Source organism: Lepisma saccharinum, chromosome 1 (genome assembly GCF_977018435.1).
Source record: "Lepisma saccharinum chromosome 1, izLepSacc3.1, whole genome shotgun sequence".
Lineage (NCBI taxonomy): Eukaryota > Metazoa > Arthropoda > Insecta > Zygentoma > Lepismatidae > Lepisma > Lepisma saccharinum.
Window position 1 is genome coordinate 104,981,729 of NC_139229.1, and position 23,938 is coordinate 105,005,666.

The 23,938-nt window shown below is 37.9% G+C and overlaps 1 protein-coding gene across 3 annotated transcripts in view; it reads right to left on the reverse strand.

Annotated features, from left to right (window-relative positions):
• Positions 1-23,938, reverse strand: part of LOC145998960 (phospholipid-transporting ATPase ABCA1-like) — a 171,424-nt gene that overhangs the window by 93,353 nt on the left and 54,133 nt on the right. For all 3 annotated transcript variants that reach the window (XM_083135804.1, XM_083135796.1, XM_083135812.1), the window contains 6 exons: positions 21,330-21,534; positions 16,644-16,748; positions 15,081-15,258; positions 10,487-10,618; positions 9,327-9,518; positions 6,976-7,061 (listed from right to left, as the gene is read on the reverse strand). In XM_083135804.1, the coding sequence (XP_082991930.1) occupies positions 6,976-7,061; positions 9,327-9,518; positions 10,487-10,618; positions 15,081-15,258; positions 16,644-16,748; positions 21,330-21,534 (898 nt within the window). The remainder of the gene's footprint in view (positions 1-6,975; positions 7,062-9,326; positions 9,519-10,486; positions 10,619-15,080; positions 15,259-16,643; positions 16,749-21,329; positions 21,535-23,938) is intronic.

The following is a 23,938-nucleotide window of genomic DNA, read 5'->3' on the forward strand; positions in this document are numbered from 1 at the left end:
TTATACTTAACTATCTCATTAACTGTACACTGAAATGCCCCAGGCCGGTAAAGGCTCAGAACATTCCAGGTGCCTAGTTTAATATCCTTATTCCTAATGTAGATCTTATCCTTAGTCCAGGGACCTCCCAAAGTAGTCCCAGCCCGGAGATCCGAATGGGAGATTATTTTACTTTCAAAATATTTTACCTTGGGAACATCCATGGCCTCATATTGCTGTTTCTTGACATGTCCTTTTACAGTGAAGAGTTGTCAGCTCTACGCCTAACCCCCAATATGAATGGAGGACCGAACCTGTTGTTGGTCAGCGGATCCCTCGGATCTAGCTGGGAGGATCACATAGTAGTCCACCAACCGTACCCCACTTCTGCCAATTGTGGGATGCTCATAGAGCATAGATTATTCTCTGTAATAACCAATCGGCAATTTTTTTTTACATGTCTCTCGTATATAACATCCACATTGTACGGTGGGAAGGAGACGATAACAGGGAGGGTAGGGATACAGAAAATGGTATCTTGGCTCTGCATAATCTGTTAAAAATAGCGTATTTATGCTTGTTCCTTAACGGACAATGAAAGAAGAGATAATTTGGCATTTGTTTGTTTACTCCACAATCACAAGCAGGGGAGGGATTTTGATGTATCCTCGCTAAGTGTTCGTTCGTGCAAACATGTCCCGTTCGAAGGCGAAGTGTGAAGGATATCACTTCACGAGGAAATTCGAATTTATGAAACCAAGGTCATTTGAATTAGAGTGCTGCAATGAGCGTTTTTCGCTCGAGAGGCAAATAGTTCGCACAGGCAATACTAGATGGCACACAGAATTGATGGTTCTTCCGCTAGAGCAAAAAACGACCGAACAAGAGAAATACACTCGAACTCTGGAACCCTATTAGTACATGTATTTCAGTCATTTGTCTATGGTAGTCGGCCCTCAAATATGGATCATGAAGTAAAAGAATAAGTGAAATTGAAAAATCAGTGAACATAGTCACCATCTCCACGTTAAAATGGAGTTTTGTGTATCTTACCGAGATATGAAATGAAATAGATGATTATGGTCTGAAACCACCAAGGCTGACATTTTATGTTTCTATGATAATTTTTACATTGAAATGATGTTCGATTGAATGTCATAACCGCATTTTATTATTTTGTAGAATATTATTATCCTTTTCAGTAAGTGAACAATGATGTACACATACTTCTTGCACTGTGATAGGATATTTGTAATTGCTTAGTCAGGTCTGTCAGCATGTGTATCCATTTTATGTTTCGGTCTGTAGATATTGTGTACTTTCATATGTGCTGTATTTGAGTCTTGCATAATAATATACGGAATTATTACTTAGAATTGTAATTGCATAGAGTGGTTTCCTTCCATGCATGTTTTTTTTTTTAGGCTGACAGTGCTGCTTATTAGGCTCTGAAATACAGGACGTTGTCAACCGTTCCACTACGAGTGTGGTACGTTCGAGCATAGCACGCTCGAGTGTGGTAGATTCGAACGTGTTTGAGCGAGCGAAAGTGGGCCGATGGAGTACTCTAGTTTGAATATTTTCTCTGTGTACCATTTATAAGTGGTCGTATTTGCAATTTGATTAAGCGCCCGAGCTTTCCATTGAAAATTAAGTTTCATTTTAACTCAGGGTAGATGATCAGTATAGGTTAACAAATGGAAGTAGGAAACATAGTGTTCTTTGTGTTTTTCGCATATCTACTAAATCCTGATAAAGATTAAGGTTGCTACGAGCTTTTACATACGTGAATTGTACTCTTTGATCATTTTTGCAGAGACTTAATGTAGTTTGTAAGATCAGAGAAAAGGAGAATGGGCATGCAGTATGCATCTTTCCCACAACGATGGAGTGTATATAAAATATTCAAGGCATCCGTTAAAATTAACATTCCTTTGTATCCCTCTCCAAGGGCATAGATCAATGCCTGGTGAACATTCTGCCGAAAATATAGACATGTCCTGCGGTAAGGAGAATTGTCTGATGACGTTTTGGCAGGGTGCATAGAATGTGCAGCCAACATGTTTGTCATCTTTAGATCCGTCAGTGTATATGAAGTCATAGTCTGGCCAAATTTCTTTATAATATTCATGTCGACCGGAATGAACATAATTGACATTGACAGGTGACTCGGTAGGGATCCTCAAAGTGAAATCAAGGGATTTTCGATGGTGTAACTTAGGTGATATGCTTCTCCATCTAAGTTGTAACAATAAAAAAGGTCATATCTAGTGCATGATCTATCCAAGGATAAAGTTCGCCTAGTTGTCGTTGTATTGCAAATGCATCATTAAAGGGATGGGTATGTCTTTCACATATTTTAAATAGAAATTTTGTAGAAGAATTCTGGCATCTAAATGAAAGGGTGTGTTCAGCACTTTCGCCATAGACACCAACATTTGGTCTAGATCTCATTAGTCCTAGACAAATACGAAGTGCCTGTCTCTGTAAAATATCTGTTTTATCAGTACTAAGTACCAATCGTCCCACTATAAACGGGTGCCGAATACTCGAATAAAGAGCAAAAGCTATTTTTATAGAACAAAGTCATAACAGAGGGGTGTCCACCCCATTTTGTGTTCCCCAAACCCTTTAGAAGATTGATTATTTGTTTTGCTTTTGCTATCAGGTTGTTAATATGTCGTTTCCAGTTTAATTTTCTATCAAAGGAAATCCCCAGATATATACAGGATGGTACCACCGGAATCTGTAGTATATGTGTCAGATTGTTTGTGTGTTGGTTAGTTAGTTGTATAGGGGTTAAAGATTATGACTTTAAATTTCTCCGAAGAGAAGGATAAACCACAAGATAGTAATTGAACTCAGAGTATGAATCAGGTTCTGTAATCCTAAAATTCCTCGTGTGGCATCTGATGTGATTTAATCATCAGTATATTGTATGATGTTGTGAGTGGCCCTTGGTAATTGATGTACAGTATATATTTAGTGCAAATGTTAAAGACTCAAGAGGGAAGCCCTGTGGTATTCCACTCCGAACTAGTCTTGTGCCCTTCAGGTCACTATGAAAACCAGAAGACCAGACTATGTTCCTGGTATAGATTCCAGACTATTTTAGCTGCAGTCGGATGACTGTTTACTGAATCAAGAAGATGGCATAAGATAGAAATGTGTACTGAGTCATATGCTTTGGCGATATGAACAAAAAAGCTGAAGCAATATTGTCTCAAGAGTTGGCTATTCTGGATAGCCATGTTATTAATCATGTGCTAGTGTGAACTTCAGATTGGAAGACTCTCTTGAACTAATGTTTCAAAGACTCACCAGTATCGAGTAACATCAGTGCGTCAATATAGAACAAGGACATTAATCCATGTGACGGAATAACTTCCTTCCATTACTTAAAACTTGAACCTGTGAAATAAATCCTTTCTATTTTGAACTTAAGTTTTGAAGTAGCATTCATAAGTAATTGATATGTGAATCTTATTACCCGTTACAAGTGTATTTCTGATACGACGCTACACATCGATCGTCAGTTATCCTAGACAAGTGCATGTTGGGACTCACACTAAGCAACAGTCAGCTGTCGTGGTAGCCCAGCATGGGCTTTACCTCAAGTAAGTAACATGTATTAAACCTCTTTTGTTCTTGTACATAAACAGTGTCTTGATTTTTATTCTTGTGAAACATCTGGCTAGCGTGTTAAGTAAGACCAAGGGATTATAGGATTTAATCGCCTATTTCCTCTGACTGCACTCAGGACCGTTCAAGCCAAATAAACCTAACCCTTGGTTATACAATGTACAGGAAAACCTCGTTAATACGATATTGGTTAATACGAAGTATCCTTTAATCCGAAGTTATTCCCATTCCCCAGCTGATAAGATAGGATTTATAATGTATTTCAGTACGGATAAATCGAAATACGGATATTTTTAATACGAAGTTGTTTACAAGACCCTTCGGCAAAACTGGTTTCGCTTAATTCGAAGTAGACACCTATGTAAGTTGACAAGGGAAGATCGAATGTGGGATCTTACCCGCTGGACATTGACATTCTTTGTCATTGTGCATGGCAGGTCAAACTCCTTCCATGCTGAATGCACCACCTTGGAAATATTCACCAGTGCTAGATGAGAAATGCAAGATAAGATCGCAGGAACGTTCCAAAATACAAGATGCGTGGCACCTGGAAGTCTCACCCTTCTGTCTAGCTCTGAGCTCGAGTTTCAGCAATTTCCCATGAGCGAGCAACATTTGACCTGGTAGCCGACAACTTCCGGTAACCACTTTCATTAAAAACGTGTTCTTTGTGCTCTGTAGAACTTCATAAAAAAAGGGAAACTGTTACAGATAATCAAAGCCACATAGGCCATTTAAAGATCGCCAACCCGCTTAATGCGTTGTCATCTAGGTTTCCCGCAAAAGTTGACTTTGATCTTACGTATGTTGCAACTCCCGTTTCCCGCTTCACACGTTTCCCAACTGTGCCGGGAAATCAGTAAACAGGGGGAGGGGTCCATTTCTAATTCTTTCGGTTTTCTTGCTTGTGTGCGCACACGGGCTCCTTTCCTTTGGCATCTAAAATAAAGCAAACAGTTCTGAATACCTTCTTCAAAACGAACAACCCCCTTCTCCTACAACAGCTCATTATCCGCCACTGACGGGCATGGTAATGCGATAATTGCAGAATTCAGGTCCCTCTTTCTTGTTTGAATGCAGCTGTCTGGATACGAAATATTGCCCGTATTATTGTCTGTTGCATGGTAAAACATAATGCAAGGATCATTTTTATTTTTCACACTGCTGATAAAAGTTCGGTCTTCGACAATTGCGTTATCTTTAAAATGCTGAGGATTTCCCTTCTGCCACCTGCTGCTCTAACTTCCAGCCGGTCTCATTGTGTTTACGCTGCAGCTGGCGCCAGTGTTTATAGTGCAAGAGGCCTTAGAAAGATCGCTTCGTGGGCTTACAGCAGACAACAATATGGGGGTGTGTCTGCGAGAACCAATCAGGTCTGCGAATGAGCGAGCCCGGTTGTCACAGCTAGCTCGCTGCACCCTTCTGGAAGGGTGAGTGACCTCTGCCTCTTGCTACCTCGGCCTGTTTGTTCGGCTGAGAAGCAAACGACACAAGAGTATCGGCAATAGTATGCGAGCGACGTCTGCTGTTAGCCCGCGAAACGCTCTTTCTAAGGCCTCCTGCACTATAGTCTAGCATCTGGAAAGCTGTCGCTTGCCGATATCGGCAATGACTCATCCAGCGCAAAGGAATAAGCATCATTCTTTTGAACCTCGCAAAGCTGTTTTGATTTGATGATAACACTCCAGAAAGAAAAACAAGAGTTAAAACAACTTCATGATGCACATAAAGTTCGTATAATCGCCACATTTCTTCAGAACCATTAGTGTGCTTCTGTTATATATATATATATATATAAATTTTTAAAAAATGCTCAATGTAGAAATACGAGAGGGAAAGTTTTGGCGGAGAATACTCCTGAATCCTACAATAAATTGTCGATTAATCTGAAAATACGCCAAGTTTCGTAAAGCTTGTTTTGAGTTCATTTTATGCTGATGAGCTAAGCAGGACTAAATATACAGTTTTAAGTTGGATCCAAACCAGAGTGATTATCGAGTGCGGCACTGTTTAACGTGTCCTAGGATACACATTTGGTGCAAACAGATCGCAAGTTGAGGAAGAGTTTGGATTGATCCCTGCAAAGGAGGAAGTGGGGGAATATGAAGTTAACTGAAGCAAAGAAAACGTGACTTTTTTTTACGATGTGTTTTAGACAGCCGAACCAGAACGAAATTTACAGTCCCGACTTTCTTTATTTTTTTTTGGTGCCAGGGAAAGGTTGTGTTCTCTCCCGAGAGAATCTTCTCTTACCAGTTAATCCTGTAATGGACAATGTTCTAGTGAACGCACATAAAATCCAATATTCATTCTGTCCGATTATCTCCTGTCTCTTGCTTGCGCCAGTGTGACTACTGTCAAGATTCTTCCGAGTTTCACTTCTTGCAATAAACGAGATTGTTTTCCTTCCCATAGGTCTCCGTGCAAACGGGTTTCTTATGAACTAAAATTGTAAGAATTTTGTGGAAGAGCAACGACTTTGCACAATTAAAAGAAAATACAGTTTTTTAAAATACTTTTTGCCACAACTTGCTTCCCGTGCATAACCAGTTGTATAACTAGGCAGGATAAATGATGTTAACAGTCTCCTTGAAATCTTTGTGTCCGCGTAAGCTCAGTATTCTCATTTTGTGTAACATTTTTTACACTTTCTTTAAAACATACAATATTATTATATAGTACATATAAAGCTTATTATCTGAGCTACCACCAAGTATAAAACATCTGTTGTGGGGGTAATTTATACTCTACTTTATTTACACCTGAAAAACAGGCGCCATCTTGAAAAGTTTGGATAACTCGAAGTCGTTTAATTCGAAGTTGACATTTTTTTGTCCCTTGAACTTCGTATTAACGAGGTTTTCCTGTAATATCAAAATTTTAACTCTACATGTTTTTCTAAATTTATCCCCCACTTTGCTAAATTTCAATTAACAACCCCATATTTGTTATACATTCACATCACTATTGTCATAAATCTTGGAATGTATAAACCACTATGCAAGTGAAGGAGGTGTTAATTAAAAGATTGCTACACTGCATGCATCTTTCTGTTAAGTTCACCCATTATTCATAGTATCACAAAAAGAGTGGCAATACATGAAAACATTTAATGTTTGTCGAGCTGAGTGTAAAATTTGCCTTCTATTCTAAGAAATATAGGGGAGAAGGACATCAATATTCTGGTAAGGTTTTGCCACAAAAGTTTCAAGGTATTTTATTTTTATAAATGTGTACATGTCTCTACCTGAGAGGACACCACTGTTACACCTAGGGTCCCTAAAGTTTACCTGGAATGCCCACATGACAGTCATACAGCTGGCATAGAAGTTTACAAGAAAAATTTTCACCTACCTTTCTTATACTTAAGCAACAGTTCCCATATTGACCTCCTGGCATGAGGGTCAATCCCTGCAGTTGGTTCGTCAAGGACAACAACTCTGTGAAGAGAGAAAAGATTTTATGAGTATGTATGTAGCAAGTGAATGATTCAAAATTAATTTCGTCAACTGTAGTTGTTGAAAATATCCAAGCATGGCTTAGGTCAACAACTAGTCTTATTTATTATTACGAGGGTGAATCAATAATTACCCATAACACAGTAATATTTATGTTTCTGTTTGCAGCATTGTCATTTTTTTTAACAATCATCACCAAAAATATTTTCTGTCACTCACTGCTGGCCAGCCTTGATTGATTTATTTATGCACTTTATACACAGTAAGGCTAATTGGGACTGGACCTACAGTTTAAAGTGGGATCCAAACCTTTATGTGCCTCCACTGGGTATCTACACCGGGCAAGGTCAGCCTTGAAGTTGCTTGATCTGTTGTATTATCATTGCTGTGACATCAACAATGCTCAGAATTCCATTTGCATAAAGAGCATCAGCATTCAGTGATCATTCACTCTGAAGGTGCATCAAGGGTAGATAACCACCAGACTTTCAGCACACTATTTTGCAACAAAAACTGTCTTGAAAGGATTGAAACTTTCACAGATTATTGCACAAATGTAGTCCTTGCATGGGCAATCCACTTACTTCATGCCAATCCATTTGTAGACACTCCTTTGCGGCAAAACATTGTTCTCACACTGTGCTGAAAGTCTTCAATGGATTTCTGCCCCTGATATCCTTCAGATCACAAGAAATGAATAATTAATGATATGTTTGCCTGCAAATGTTATTGTGCAGTGTTATTGTTAATGCCACAGCAACAACAATGCAACAGATTGAGCAACTCTAAACCTGTGCAGCAGTGAGGGGCAGAAACAATGCCTAGTGATGCATGTGAAAAAAGACAATACTGCCAACATAAACACAAATATAACTGCACTGCAGATTATTGACTCGTTATACACATGTAGTTAAAGTTGTGAACAATATTTGCATATAAGCAAGTCTAACTGTATAGGCAGTTACTTTGTCAAATGAGTAATTTCATTATTTCATCCAGTTTTTGCAACTGAAGAAAAGTTGTACTTTATTAATATTGGGAAAAATGTAAGACAAGGAACATTATTTACGTGTACAAATGAAATAGATTAATTGGTACAGTATCCACCAATATGGGCATATCAATAATTTTACCACTCCAATATATCTATAAATAGCCATAATTCAGTGCAAAATTCTACTATTTAAAATTTATTTTATCCTTATTAATATAATTCATATGCCTTAGTTTTTTTTTAAGGACACATCTAAATATGTCACCTGGTTACACACATTAATTCAGGTGAACAAAACATTCAGGTTTCCCAAGAAACATTTGCAATTTCATATCAGATAAGTAAACTGGTTATTGGTATGAGTAAAAAATTCCTCTTGTTCAATCTATATTTATGTGTAAATCAAAGATCACAAAATGAGCACTGTGGTAACAGAAACAATTACAAGGAATAACCACAAATTATTTATTTCCTGTTAGTTAAGGTCTACAGAGTTCCCTTTCTAAATTTGTAACTTTTTCAACTAATTATAAATCAGATAAGGCATAACTTACACCACATGCCATCATTTCACTAAGTAATGAAGTCCAGTTTTGACATGTACTTACTGTTTCCCTCTAGCTTTCACCACAAACAAAGCAGTGACGCGGTACCCTCAGTGAATGAAAACGGAGTCTTCGAAATTAATAGGATATAACCATTAAATTGTGCAACGCGGAAATACGAAATTTCAAAATTTCACGTAAATAATTTTAAACCATGTTTACCACATTCATCATTACCTCCTCATGTTTTAAACTTTGGCTATTCTTGTCTTATCTCCTGATGAAGCCACATAATGTGGTGAAAGCTAGAGGAAAACAGTAAGTACATGTCAAAACTGGACTTCATTACTTAGTAATTATAAATCAATTTTTTTATGTACTTTTTTGTAACATATATTGAAGTAAGGTACGACAGCAGTCTAATATATTGTTTATTAAGTGTATCATTATGATGACTTATAATTAGGACCAATTTTTAATGACTAACCATTATATGTTGCTTCTCATTAATTCATTCAATGTCAAAGCCAGTCCAAGTTTAGAAATTTTTATAATTATTAAAAAAAAAATTATTTTAGTTAGTCTGAAAACACCAAAACTGATAAATACGTTACAACATTGTAAAATGGAGTGACAGAATTCTGTGGAACCGAGTCGTAAAAATGTCCACATTATATATTCTCCTACAAAGTGACAACTCCACAATACCTTGATCCACCAATGAAAGCACAGCCAATAGACAGCTTCCTCTTCATTCCACCTGACAAATTCTGTGCCAAGTAACTTTTCTTGGCCTGCAGATGCAAATCTACGACCATGGTATCTATTTCACTTTGAATGTCCTTTCTTGAGCTGTCCTTCAGCTGGGAATAGAAATACAGGTGCTCTTCTACAGTCAAACTGAAATTAATATAGAAAGACCATATACTGAAGCTACACGTTAGAAATTGTGCACAGATTAACTCGACAAATAGCAAATATTCACAGTGAATAAAATATTGGCACAGCTCAAAGTGAAGAGCAAGGGAGCAAGAGATTGAAGGAAAATTCCTGAATATATATTTTCATGCCCAAGTTCTACGTTCATTCGTTACCAGTATGTCCTTCCTTTTCAGAGTATGGAATAAACATTCCATCATTCTTTTTTTATTCTTTTATTTTAAAAAATCACCATTTCAACTTTGCAAATGAATTGCATAAACCAATGAATGCAGGGGAAAATCCCTTATCTAAAATCCTTACCTGAGAGTTAAAAAAGGGATGTAAAACAATTGTGTATGATTGTGTTTAATTTTTAGAGTGGTGTTTTACTTGAAGAAGACTACTTTCACACTCCTCCTAGCATGGAATTAAAAAATGTCAGTAACATGCATCATTGGATTATGATTGGATCGTTGGGTTGGATTATGATCTATCATCATTAAATTGGTGATAGATCAAGTGCATCATTTGAACAAGTGTTCTCAGGTTACCAGCCAGGTTAAATTGGAGTTGGCTTCCAACGTGCCAATGCTAGAGCAATGTATGCCCTCGAAACTTTGGAAGCAAACTCCAATTTAACCTGACTGGTAACCCAAAAACACTTGTTCGAATCACGTCGCCAGGAAAGCTACAATTCCTATTTTCAAGTACATCATGTATTACTAAGGATCTGAACTTTGATATTGTGTTTCTGTTGTAAGTCAACTTTATGAGCGTATAGGCTAATCGGGACTGGACTTACATTTTAAGTCAGAGCAAAACCACTATCGGAGAGAGGGAGGGATTGCCCCTTCATCAATTTCATCTAATCATTATTCTACCCATTGATCAGATTAATGTGAAGAGGCAGTTAAACAATGTAGAATAAATAAAAAAATACAACTTACTCATTGAATAAAACATTGTACTGAGGACAAACTCCAAGGTACTTTCTAGCCTCCCGGGTGTCCTCCAGAATATCATGCCCATAAATTTTCACAGTTCCTCTTGTTGGAGTGAAAAGGCCTGTTAAAATGGATCTGCAATGAAGAAAAATAAAGTTTATCCTGTAGAAAGTTCCTGATATTTATGTTATAATAGATGCAATATACTGGAGATGTATGAACTTATGGTTGTCTCTCAATATGACTCAAACGTTTTCATACACTATGCATTGAATATTTACTTGCTATTTTAAACCCCTTATCTCCTCTATTATCGAACACTGCTCCCCCATCTGAAGCATGGCTTCTTTAACTATAGATCCACCAAGCTCTCTGAAACCTCGGAAAATATGTGAACTACAGGCTTCCCCGGAACGTTAACTAGCGACACTAGCGCCACTGCTCCCGCGCCAGAGTCTCAAATGCCTTGCTGTATCTATAATCGGTTCCAGATTGATTCTGTCCTCAACCTTTTCCTCGGCATTGCATGCCATAGAATACCTTCTCTGAGGCACCTCCATAAAACATATATCATGTCTGTCTTGAATATCCAACCACCTCACACTAGTCATGAATTAGCAGACATGAAATTATTGCATAAAATCATAAATGGCAAAATTAAAATTAAATCCAAATTACTGCTCAACAAATTTCATCCATGAGTCCCCACACAGCCAAACTGCAACGTAAAGCTCTTTCACAATCCCACGACAAGGCTCTCCCTTCTACAGCAGACTCTTTTCTACAGGCTTCCTCGCTCATGTAATAACATGCTGCCAAATGTTGACATATTCTTACCAGAGGGCAGTTTCAGAAAATTGTTAACAATGTGTATTTATTATTTTCTTGTAGTTTACGGTTATTACAAGCATAAGAAAACAGTTTTTGTTGTGGCGTTTCAAGCATGCAATGCGTACATACAAGAAAAATGTGTATTTAATTTTGTTTTGTGCCATCTTGTATGCTATTGTTTTGTTGTTGTTTTCCAGCTGTTACTGTTTCAGTATAAAATGGTCATTCAGTACTGTATCTGAAATGTTGGTAAAATAAATAAATAAATTGACGTATGCACATATACACATACAAACACCCACACATATCAGCTAATGATTGAGTTCGTTTGAGTTATGCAGAGAGAGGCTAATCAGGACTGGATTACAAGGTGATGATATTACCACATCAGGGATCTCCTGTATCAGCTAATGAAATGGCTGATGCTGTGAAGATAGATAATTTACCATGAAAAATGGTAACATTAACATTAATTTATCAACTGAAGTACTAATAAATTCTAGTAAGACATTTCAATTCTTGTATTAGGCTATAAACACTGGGTTGTTCAAATTTCTGCAACCACTTGGGATAACTTTGTAAAAATGGGATGACCCTCCACAGAAAACACTTATATTTCATGCCAATAGGCAAGAAAAGGCACACTATAATTAATAGTTGAATCTGGAATGATGTGTTTTATGAAACCAACAACAGTCATAAGCAAAATTTAACAGTATTAGATAACATGACATTCAACTGATAATTTTAACAAAGAAAAACATTATTAAAATCATTAAAGAAAGTTAAAAGTTAGAGCTGAGTCAATATCAGTACCAATACTCTTACTAATTCACACCAATACATATGCCAATTCTTTGAAATTGAAACGATTTAAAGTGAAAAATGAATAAATAAATAAAAAGATAAATAAACTAAATACAGGGAAACTAGTACTCACTTTTATCCACGAAGCTGTTTTTTCTTTTTCGATTAATTTCAGTGGTCACTGCCACCATCCTCGTTGGAACTTGCTGTACTGTATAAAAGTGAGTACTAGTTTCTCCGTATTTATATACTACCGCGTCCCTCTTTTCCCATTTCCCATTACAACAATAACACATCAACCTATCAGAGTTCACATGATATAATTATTTAATCAAAATATCATTTCATTTGACAATGCTGTTTCCAAAGTAATGAAAATTATGCATTTTGCACATTTCGAGGATATTTACTCAGGAAAAGTAACATGCAACATCTTTGCAAACACCTCGAGATTCCTGACCCTGGAAAAGTATTGGCTGGTATTGGTAATTAAATTTGAACCAATACCTTCTGATACCTATGTCACTGGTAGATCAACATCTGTCTTGGTTCAGTCCTAGTTAAAATGCACTATCATGAACCACAAGTTGAAATGGAACAATTGAAATGGAATGAAAGAATATCTACATCTTAACTTGCATTCAAACCATAGCCCGCTATGATCCTTCCAGCCTCGGCACTCGACCAGTTTGCATGTTATTCCAAGAACTTACAATTTCTGCTGCTACTCACGAAATGGCGCTGATGTCCGACTCATCTGCTTCCACCAAGATGCTTCTAAAGCAGGTGAACTTTACAATTGAGAGGCTTGTGATTTAAGTATTTAGGTTTCTCAAACATTTTTGTTGTAAGGAAGCAATGTATTTCAACACAACTGGAATGAAGAATCGCAGACAAGCTCACTTACGTACACAGAATGATCATTATTCATGGAAAAGAACAACACATTGCATTGTCTCAAAGCCAGTAGTAGGCTCTATGTTTTATTGTAGGTATCGCTTCATACACACACTGGGTAAGAGGCACACAGCATTTTCGATGAATTGTTTTAATTGTCCATGAAACACCAATAAAACTTGGCGATGGATAGTGCATCATTCGATTTTTGTCACTTTTAATATAAATGTCAAACTACAGGATGGGGTAGATATTTGGGCGTGCATTTGGAGCAAGACATGATTTCTATTGGTATTTTTTGTTACAAATCCAGCAACATAAATAAAGGAAGATAGCTGTACCGATTTCTGCAGAGAAGCTCAAAAGAAAGCAAAAAAATTAATTAATTAAATTAAGAAATAAAAATGTGATTGGTTTGTGCTCTGAATAATAAAACAAAAATAACTTATCTATATACTAAAGGGTTCTGACACATTTCCCTATACACAGGGGACAAGGAGGGCCATTCCCCTGGAAAAGGAGTCTTGTGAAAAATGTCATTTGCTTCAATGTTTTTTACGTGAAAGTAAAAATAAATGTTATTTCCTTTTCAAGTAATTCAAAATAAAACATTACCACAATATTGAATTGTTGTTTGTCCCCCTCAATGGAAAAAGTGTTGTTTGTCCTGGTAGAAAATAATTGTCCCATCCCCCTGGGGAAAAAGTTTAGTTTGTATGAAGATACCTTATGATATGCAGTTAGGGCTTTACACATTCTTGATCTCTGACATACTGGAAGTGATGTGATCAGCACTATGCTCCGGCTGCATTAACTCACCCAGGGATTTCCTTAGGTACCCACTGATGTGAACCTTGGTGAGACCCAGACCCTCATATGCAGGAACACCGATGGAACACCCAAAATGACCACACAGAGAATCGAACCAGGTTCCTACATTGTAGTTTCGTGGAAGGATCATAGCGGGCTATGGTATAATGAACCGATAGGAAAATTTTGTAATGCCTCCCAGGGGATATAGTTGTAACGTTGCCGCCTTGTGTCCAAGGGGTCCCCAGTTAGATAGCTGGAGATGTGACATTTAAACTCTAGGTCCAATCCCGATTAGCATATCTCTGCATAAAGTCAAAACTAGTTTTGTGGTGATTCAATATAAAAATGGGAACAAAATCATTGGTTCTTGCCTGCCGCCTTAGGGAATGCAAGTTCTCTTCAGGCATCACGCATTCTCCATCTCGGACATAGTGGAAGTGATGTGATCAGCACCACACTCCAGCAGCATTTACTCACCCAGGGGTCCCCTTAGTACCCACTGATGTAAACCTGGGTGAGACCCTCACCCTCTTATGCAGGAACTCCAATGGGCAATTTTTCACGAGATGACCAAACAGGGAATCGAACCGGGTTCCCCATGTGGTAGTTTGAAGCTCTAATGATTAGACCACATTCCTTAATTAATGTAATTAAAATTCACAGCAAGGTGATAGAATTCTCTTACTTTTAAAAGAATATGCAGTAATAGCAGCATGTGAGCGGCAAAGACTTTTCATGTTTTTTTTTTGGCATGCTATGAAAACACGGACCATTGTTCCCTAGCCAACTTCCAGCAGCAAAGTTGGATATAAATATTCAAAGCTATTCATTTATGATAAAGAACATGCACTTTGCAGCGTTTCGCCACTACATTCAAAATTAAACTACTGTTTCTAAATGGCTTACCTTTTACGGCTGTTCTTGTTTTAACTTGTATTAAGAGAGGTTCAACATTATCCCTTTGTAACAACAATAAAAACTTTGAACAAACACAACATAATAATTAAACATTCACTCACTATCATCGTAAATATTCACAGGTAAGCATGCAAAGTCCACCCAGCACTGGTCAGAGTAGAGCGTTTCTAGCGGAGAAAGCTGGAGTTTCAGCGAGCACACAAAATCACATTCGTGACGGAGGAGCGCCAAGGCTGGAAGGATCGTAGCGGGGTATGGTTCAAACTCTCGTACATCGTGGCATGGAGGTATAATGAGCTTTACAGGTAAATAGGAAAAACACACCACTTACATTGTTGTTGTCTTCCCTGCACCATTTTCACCAAGAAATGAAGTTATTTGATCTTCATAGAAGTTGATGCTTAAATTTTGCACTGCAACCTTTCCATTATCATACACTTTCCTAAGATTTTGCACACTGACACCTACCGGTAGGTGAGTGGGATCTTCTTCAAAATTCTCTGAAGAAACTGCATGAGAGAGTTTTTAAAAAAAGTTTTTAGTGGACATTTAGTTAATATTTCCAATCCAAATTACAGCACCAGGGTAGTTCTGGGTACCTTTCCAAATTTTGAAGACCTAATGTGGAGTCTCATTTTCATGAATTGAAGTGGTACGCATTTAACTTCAGTTGCAAAGATGAGAGGGGCATTAGCTCTTGAAAGATTGGAAAGTTACCCAGAACTCTCCTGGTGATACCCCAACAAAATCTTATCATACTTTCTGAGAAAGCTTCAAGGCATATTTAATATTTCGTTAGTCTGTCCTGACTTTATTGGAGCAAACATTTTAAGAATAGGATTTATATTGAAATCTATTGAAATTACTATAAAAAAATGATGCTATGAAATTTGCATCATGCACCTTTTTTTTAATATTTATGTTTTTACTTTACTAGCAGAATTTAATTTATTAATACTTTTGCAGATACTGATAAATACCAATATAAAATTTACTGATACCGATAACTGATATTCATCTGATCTAATATACGTAATTGAAAATTAGGCACTCGAAGGAGAAAGGGCAAATTAAACAATATTTTTTTTTTCAAAGATACATTCACATTCTATATATTTTAATCTGAGGCGACAATAAATTTGTACTCAAGGTACTAGTTTTCCTTGCTGTCAAATTCGCCCATAGTATCCTGAAAGCATTCTCACACTTTGAACTTGATTTCCCACCACACGGTTCTTCACATTCATCCTTTCTCCCTTTACTCGAGTTCCTGAAATGTACCTTGAAGAGGCTCAATCCTTCATTTACCTCCTTAATTAATGATTGAAACCAGGTGATGGAAATGAATTTTGCAATAGAAAACAGACTGCTTTACTTTACAGACCAGCGTATATGAAGTATACCTTTAAATGCATAAAAATAATAACAAAATGGTATAATTTTTGCACTAAGTTAAAGGCTATTTATATAAATATTGGATCAGTAATAGTATTGTCAATTATACTGACATACCAATATGGCTACATCAACTGATGCCAAGAGTATCAATTACATAAGTGTCGAGTTTGACTTTTGTTTTAAATCCACATTATGCACAGATAGGCTAATCAGGACTAGGCCTAGAGTTTAAAGTGGTATCCAAACCAATCTGTCTCCACATGGAGTATTGAACCAAGACCCCACTGATTACAAGGTGAAGCCATTATCACTACACCATCAAGGAGGCTCAGTAAGTGCTGAATATTTAAAAGTGAAAATTGTCCATATAAATATCAGGTTGATAAAATTATCAGCAATTTTACTAGTAAGTCCATGTTATTATGAGTTGATAAATTGCTCCCATTTCTATTAAGAGTTATGCCATACAACTATCTAGTATTTGCGATGTACATACTGTTCACTTTGTCAGTGGGTTCCCTCACATCCTCTTCTATTTTCCTCCCGAACCAGTAGGATTTTTGAACTGGGAAATACCACTTCTCAGGTATGCCATATTCACCTGAAAGAGAGTTGGAGTACTCAGATGAGAAATATAGTGTGGCAAATTATCTAAAACAAGGTTGGAAGCTTTCATAATGGAAAGTATGCAGTGGCAATCACTATATTTCATTTTGTGGCAACATTTCAGCACTTTATCATGTTGCTGATATTTAGAGCCACATATTTATGGTGAATAAAATAACAAGATTTCAGTACAAAAACTGGGCACATTTCAGGATCAAAATCAGTACATAAAAAGCAGGGTTTCTACCAGTCAATAATGTCAAGAAAGAGTCAAGAAATCAACAGGTATATTTATTAATGTGTAGTGAACTTACATTGCTGTATACCTGTACTGGGATTTGATAAAATTGAACATTTGAATAATTTAAAATTGTATTGAGTTGTGGTTAAGATTTGTTTACTTTGTTTTTTAAAAATTACATTCTTGTATGCCTGAAGTTTTGTAAAAATATTACGTAAAGTAATGAGGCTATTCCTCATCCACGATGAAATCTGAAGCCTTAATTTTTACATGCATTAAGAGTGTGTAAAAAAAAATGTGTTCCCCTGTGCTTTGCACCATGCCATGAAGGCATATAGGGGGTGTGGAGTTAGGACCCCACACTTTCTTGATCACAGCTGAATGTGGGGGTGGTGTGATCAGCACCATGCCTCTGGCTGCCTTTACCCCCCCCCCTCCCCAGTTTCCTCTACTTTGTATGATGCTGGGTGGGCACTGGACCCACTTGAACAGGTGAAAAAACCCTGGTTCTCTGCAGTGGGTTCGAACCCAAGTCTCTCGCATGGTAGTCATATGCCCTAACGACTGAACTACCATGGCTATACATGTATTAATACGAGGGTAAGTCAATATATAAGTTGCAAAATGGAATAGAAAGAAAAGTTGAAATAGTTATCTGAAGAAATGTGGTTTATTTGTCAACGTAATCTCCATGAACATTTAGCCACATGTCCCAGTGTTTCAAGGGTCCCTCAAAGCCAGTAGCGAAGAAAGTTTGTGGTAGGTGTTGTAGCCAGCTGGTAACCTTCCCATGGACCTCCTCCATATCCCGGAACCGGTGACCACCCAGGTGATTTTTCAGTGGGCCGAAGAGATGAAAGTCAGATGGTGCCAAATACAGACTGTAGGCTGGATGTTCCAGTCGTTCCCAACCTAGGGACCGTATGTGAGCCACTGTGGTATTGGCACTGTGTGCACGAGCATTGTCATCCAACAAAACTCCATCTTTTAAAGCACCTGGACGTTTTCTGCGAATGACTGACCGTAACTTTGTCAGGGTTCTGCAATACGTGGCTGCAGTGACAGTGTGACCCTGGGGCAGAAATTTGCCCTGCACCCACAGAAATCTAATTATGGCCCGTTGCTCACCTCGCAACACTCAGCTAACACACCTGCCATCTTACCCACTTGACACACGAATGACTCACATTTGTGGTGCTGCCACCTATACAGACACTTGCAGAAAGGATCAATGCAACGACTGATATTCATAGAACAATTTCACATTGCAGCAATTCAAAGATATTTCATTTGGCGACTTATATATTGACTTTCCCTCGTAGATAAGGCTTCATTCTCTTGTTAAAGTACAGTTTCAGTTTTCATCTTAACTGGTCTTGTGGTAGGGGTTTCTCATTGAATAAATATATCTCTTTCCTTAATTTTGCAATTATACCCAAGTATGGGGGGAAGGGGGGGGGTGATCAAATAAATGATAAGAAAAAGTAAAAAAAAAAGTCAAGTAAAAGGAAAGAAAAGTCAAGAATTTTGGATTTGCTATTTTGGTAAACACCCTGAAAAGTGAGCAGAACCCTAACTATGATTTAAAAAATATACTTATTATACAAAATAAACTTTTCTCTTCTAATAGCACATTTATGTAGTTGCCAGAGTATTAAGTTTATTCCTGTGTAAGGGAATCCATTTTTGCTTCTCAAATAATTACAGCAGAATTAAATAATTTTCCGTGATTTACATAACTTGCAGGATAATTCAGACTTCAGAAAGTGTCATGTTGGTAAATGAACTCTAAATTTCATGTTTAAGAGTCCATTTTACATTTCATGAGGGTATGCTCCTAACTGTAGAGATAAGCAATGATGAATCAACTAATGAAAGAATGAATGGCAAATTAAGAATCCAGTGATGAATTGAGACCAGAAGACTGCCATTTATTCATCTTTCTTTTTTCGGTCATTTTAAGTTGCATTTCTACAACTTGGGCTAATCCCAATGATAGGCATGGATGATAAACCGATGAAATTGATGATGGGACAAACAATGATATGCAGTGGTGTAGCATGGGCATTTCGGGTGGGAATGCCAAGTCCGAAGGAAGGGTCGGCCCAATTTTGCTTAATAGTTTACTTATGGAATTAGTAGCCATAGGTATTGTCCATTTGCCTGAAGTCAGCTGGGTTCCAATAAAACATGATCCATGCGTGTTTTAGCTAGAAAATGAGATGCCTCACTATGCAATAAATGTTTGGAACGCTGTGTTCTATACCTTTTTCATTATAATCAAGGAAACCTTTTGGCATGATGCAAGTCATTAAAAAACTTACCTGAATCACAAGCGCATCTAGAACAACAGTAGACGTCATTGTTGTGGATAATTCAAATATTGATTAATTTTGTTTATTTTACTTTGCTTTTCTATTACTTTTGGCTATTTGCAAATATGAATATAAGTGATTAGATATATGACAAATTTAATGAAGGGACACTCGCAAATAACACAGATGCCCAGGTTGGGATTCGAACCAGGGGTCTCGGGCATCTTAGCGTACTGTGCAAAACACTCGTGCTGTACACGAAACGGAGCTGGGTGGATGATCTAACTATCGTACACTCTACTAACGTAACAGTGCCGATTAGTAATTCAGACCACTGTTTATTGCATCTTGAGAATTCTGATAAACATTTTTAAATAATTTTGTCCAGACACCATTTGATGTTAAGAGTTTTCAAACGAATGCTAAACATTTCCATTGACACAATATTAAGCAGTTAGATACTAAAGAAAAAATAATTTAAAAAAATAGTTTTGCAGGTTAAGTGGTAGAGCAGCCACAGGCTGAACTTCTACCACTAGGACTTTACCAACTTCTTTAACAAAAACTGTGTTGAACTTTTAGTTTTTAATGCACATCGCTGTTTGTGTGATAAATTATACAATGTAGTGGCCATTAAAAAGTGGTATATTTCAGTTTGGTAAAATGTTATGTCGGTCAAAATTGCATATTGTAGCATCTCACAGCACGAGTGCGAAGAAACAAGTACGAATTCTACTGCTGCATCTGTGTCGGAAGGCAGGAAGGGTCACATGAGTCCTAGAACCAATCAGGTGCTCCATATGCTGGCGTACAAGAAAGCCTTTCCCGCATACTAAGAAAGATCCAAGAATTCTTCCTGGCAGGACGAGCTCTGTACGCCAAACCATCTCAGTGTACGGTCAGCAAAGGCATTGGAAAAATGCTAGAACGAGAGCTGTTAGTTGGGTGTTGTAGGCAGATTGGGAAAAATAGCTCCTATAATGCCATAAAGGTCAACAATATATACAGGGTGTATCATAAGTAATGGCGCAAACTGACACAGTTGAAAGTACACGATAATAGAAATAAAAAAGGCTTAGTAACCATGGGTCTGCAAACGAGCCATTTTTGAGATAATTGCAAATGTGTGGTTACAAGCTGCCAATGACTTCATTGTTTGTAAACATCATCCTAGTTGGTAAAATGCTAATAATACAGTAAGAAAAGTCATTGGAGATCTCATTGCTTTTATTGAACATTCTACTTACTTTAACAAATGTTAGAATGTTACATGTTACAATTACTGTACACTCGTACCTGTTAAAGGAGGTGTTCAAAGTGTCGTCCTTGCATCTGGATGCAATAATGTATGGATTCCGCATTGAGTTTTGAATTCTTTCGAACACCCCCAGTTCATTTCAGAATTGGTCACAAGCATATACAATTCTCTGTACTGATTGTATCCATCCAGTTTGATTACAACACCACCTCTCGGAAATGTTCCGTTTTGTAAACAAAGAGCAAACCTCGGAACACACAATCAGTGACGGTTTCTAACCACACATTCACACACATTATTAGTTTTTTACCAACTAGGATGACATTTACAAACAATGAAGTCAGTGGTGGCTTGTAACCACACATTCGCAATTATCTGGAAAACGGCTCATTTGCTGACCCATGTTTACAGAGACTTTTTTGCTTCTATTATCGTGAACTTTCAACTGTGCCAGTTTGCACCATTACTTATGATACACCCTGTATAATTAGTCAAGTTTTACTTTATATTTACAGCACTTACGCATTTATTAAATTTTAAATCAGGGAACGCCGGGCATATGGGCATACTATAATGCTACACCACTGCTAATATCACATCTATGCCTTAACTAGGGACTATATCTGGGGCCTCTGGCTTTGTAGCAAGTTACACTGACCACCCTGCCACAGAGGCCATTATTTATTCCTGAATTTTTGAAGAAAAAAATATTTTCAACAAAAAAACAAGCAGGTTGCAAGAAATGATGTAAATATATATTACCTGGAAAAGCTGATTCAATATACCATGTAAGAATTCCATACAGCAATATATCCACAGCTAGCATAACAAAACATATACCCATATCAAAATCATCACCATACATTGGGCTCCTCCACACATTGTACCAGTGTATACCTTCACCAATTCTTTCAAAATATGCTACATAAGAACATCCAAAACAAAAGGCAACATTGGATATAAAGCTCTGAAAGAGAATTTTTTTAAAAAAAATCATTGTAGTCTCCAGAAATTAGGAAATTTATCATTAGAATGGAACTCCAATTTTACATTCCCATATTTTACATATTCTCATTTTATAAATTCAATCTGAATAAGGTCAAGTGGTATGAAATTTTCGTGGATTTCACATTTTCTTGCATTTAGAGATTTTTCATCTTGGTCTTCAAAATATGTAAAAACAAGATTCTGCTACATATCTCCTCCCCATTTTTTTGTTATTTCACTTAAATAATATAAACACATTAAAATAAAAATTGAATACTTGTACATATTGTATACTCGCTTTACATTCTAATAACTCTGCATTAGTCTTGTTAGCTGAGCACCAGCTGTTGGTTCAGCCTAGTTGTGATGACGAGGATGAATGACAATATGATGAAATTGATGAAGGGACACTCACAAAGAACACTCATGCACAGGCTGGAACCCCTGGTGTGGTAGCACACTGTGTTAACCATTCTGCCACAGAGGTTGGCTAGTTGCGAAGTGATAGTAACAGTAGAATGCAGTGCTCTATTACTTCACGGCAAGGCCACTAGAAGTAGTGCAGCTCCAAACAGAATATAAAGATATAAAGAGAAATAGTCGGCTGTTAAACATTCTCATAAGATGGTTCAGCAGGGATAAGAGATTATGCATAAGCAGATAAAATATGAAGCACACTTGTGCTCAATGTGAGTTATCAAAGTCAATAGAGTAGAGTAAAATAGTAGAGCAGAATAGATATGGACTATTGATGGTGGGTAGGGTACAATTCAACCACCATTGAGTAGAATCAGGGATGGGGGGGGGGGATTTATAAAATTTGTGTCCCTAGGCTACTTTTTGTTTTGGACCCTGTCAACATTATTATTATTATAACAGTTTTGTTATTATGGTACTTCACTTCCACTAATTATAAAGATAAAAAAGGTAAAGTTCCCTGTGCATATACGAGGGGCGTATCATAAAGAATTACACTTTATTGTTTTAATGCAAAATGAAATGGCGTAATTCCACGCACTGCACAGGATGGGCGCATAGGTACCTTGTCTACCGCCAGGTGGCAGCACCGTGTGACAGTGCGTAGTCTGTGGCCTGTGCAGCCATCGAAGCACAACGTTACGAGTGCTGTTGCGGACAACATGGAACAAGATGAACGTGGTCAACGATGGACTAGTTGGTTTTTGTGGAAGGAAGGGGAAACAACGGCACGTATCCATAGACGGTTAGTGGCTGTGTGTGGCAAGTATGCAGTGTCACGGAAATCGGTGTATAATTGGGTAACTGGCTAGAAAAACGGTCAAACGTCGACGGAGAAGGGAAAGAGTCCAGGGCGACATGTGAGTGTGAAAACAGACGCAAACATCGTGCGTGTGGAAAATGTCATACTGGAGAACAGGCGTGTGACGTTTACGGAACTGGAGAGGATTACGGGATTAAGCAGACGAACCCTGCAACGCATTGTGCACAGTGACTTGAAAATGGGTAAAGTGTCAGCTCGGTGGGTACCAAAATGTCTTAACGCATGCCACAAACAACAACGCGTAGACATTTCCAGGGAGCTTTTGGAACTTTACGACCAGAATCCAGCTGATTTCATGGGGAAGCTTGTGACTGGTGATGAAGTGTGGCTGCATTACCACGAACCGGAAACCAAATCCCAATCCATGCAGTGGAAACATAAGGGTAGCCCCCCGCCCAAGAAATTCAAAACAGCGCCCACGGCTGGGAAACAAATGGCCACTGTGTTTTGGGATAGTGATGGCATCATCCTCATTGATTGGCTACCGAGGGGAACCACCGTTAACAGTGCAGTCTACGTGGCAACACTGACGCGGTTGCATCGTGCAATTCAAAAGAAAAGGCAAGGCAAATGGGGCAAAGGTGTGCTTCTCCAACATGACAATGCCCGGCCGCACACCAGTCGTGAAACAACAGCTGCTATTGACCGACTGGGTTTCAAGATGTTACCACATCCAGCATACTCTCCCGATTTGGCACCGTCCGATTTTCACTTGTTTGGCGCCATGAAGAAGCCCCTGCGTGGTCACCATTTCAACAATTGTGAGGAACTCCATGAGGCTGTCCAGCGATGGGTGCACACAACTCCAAAGAACTGGTTTCAAAATGGTCTCGAACGACTTCCACACCGCTGGCGTAAGTGTCTACAGCTCCAGGGGGACTATGTTGAGAAAGTGCATATAGCCAATTAAATGTATCTATGTCTGTATGTATCGAATACAATAAAGTGTAATTCTTTATGATACGCCCCTCGTAGCACTGTGCCATGAAGGCACATTTAGGGTATGTAGGATATGGTTCAACACGTTCTCGATCTCAGCCATTTTGGAGGTAATGTGATCAGCACTATGCTCCAGCTGCCTTAG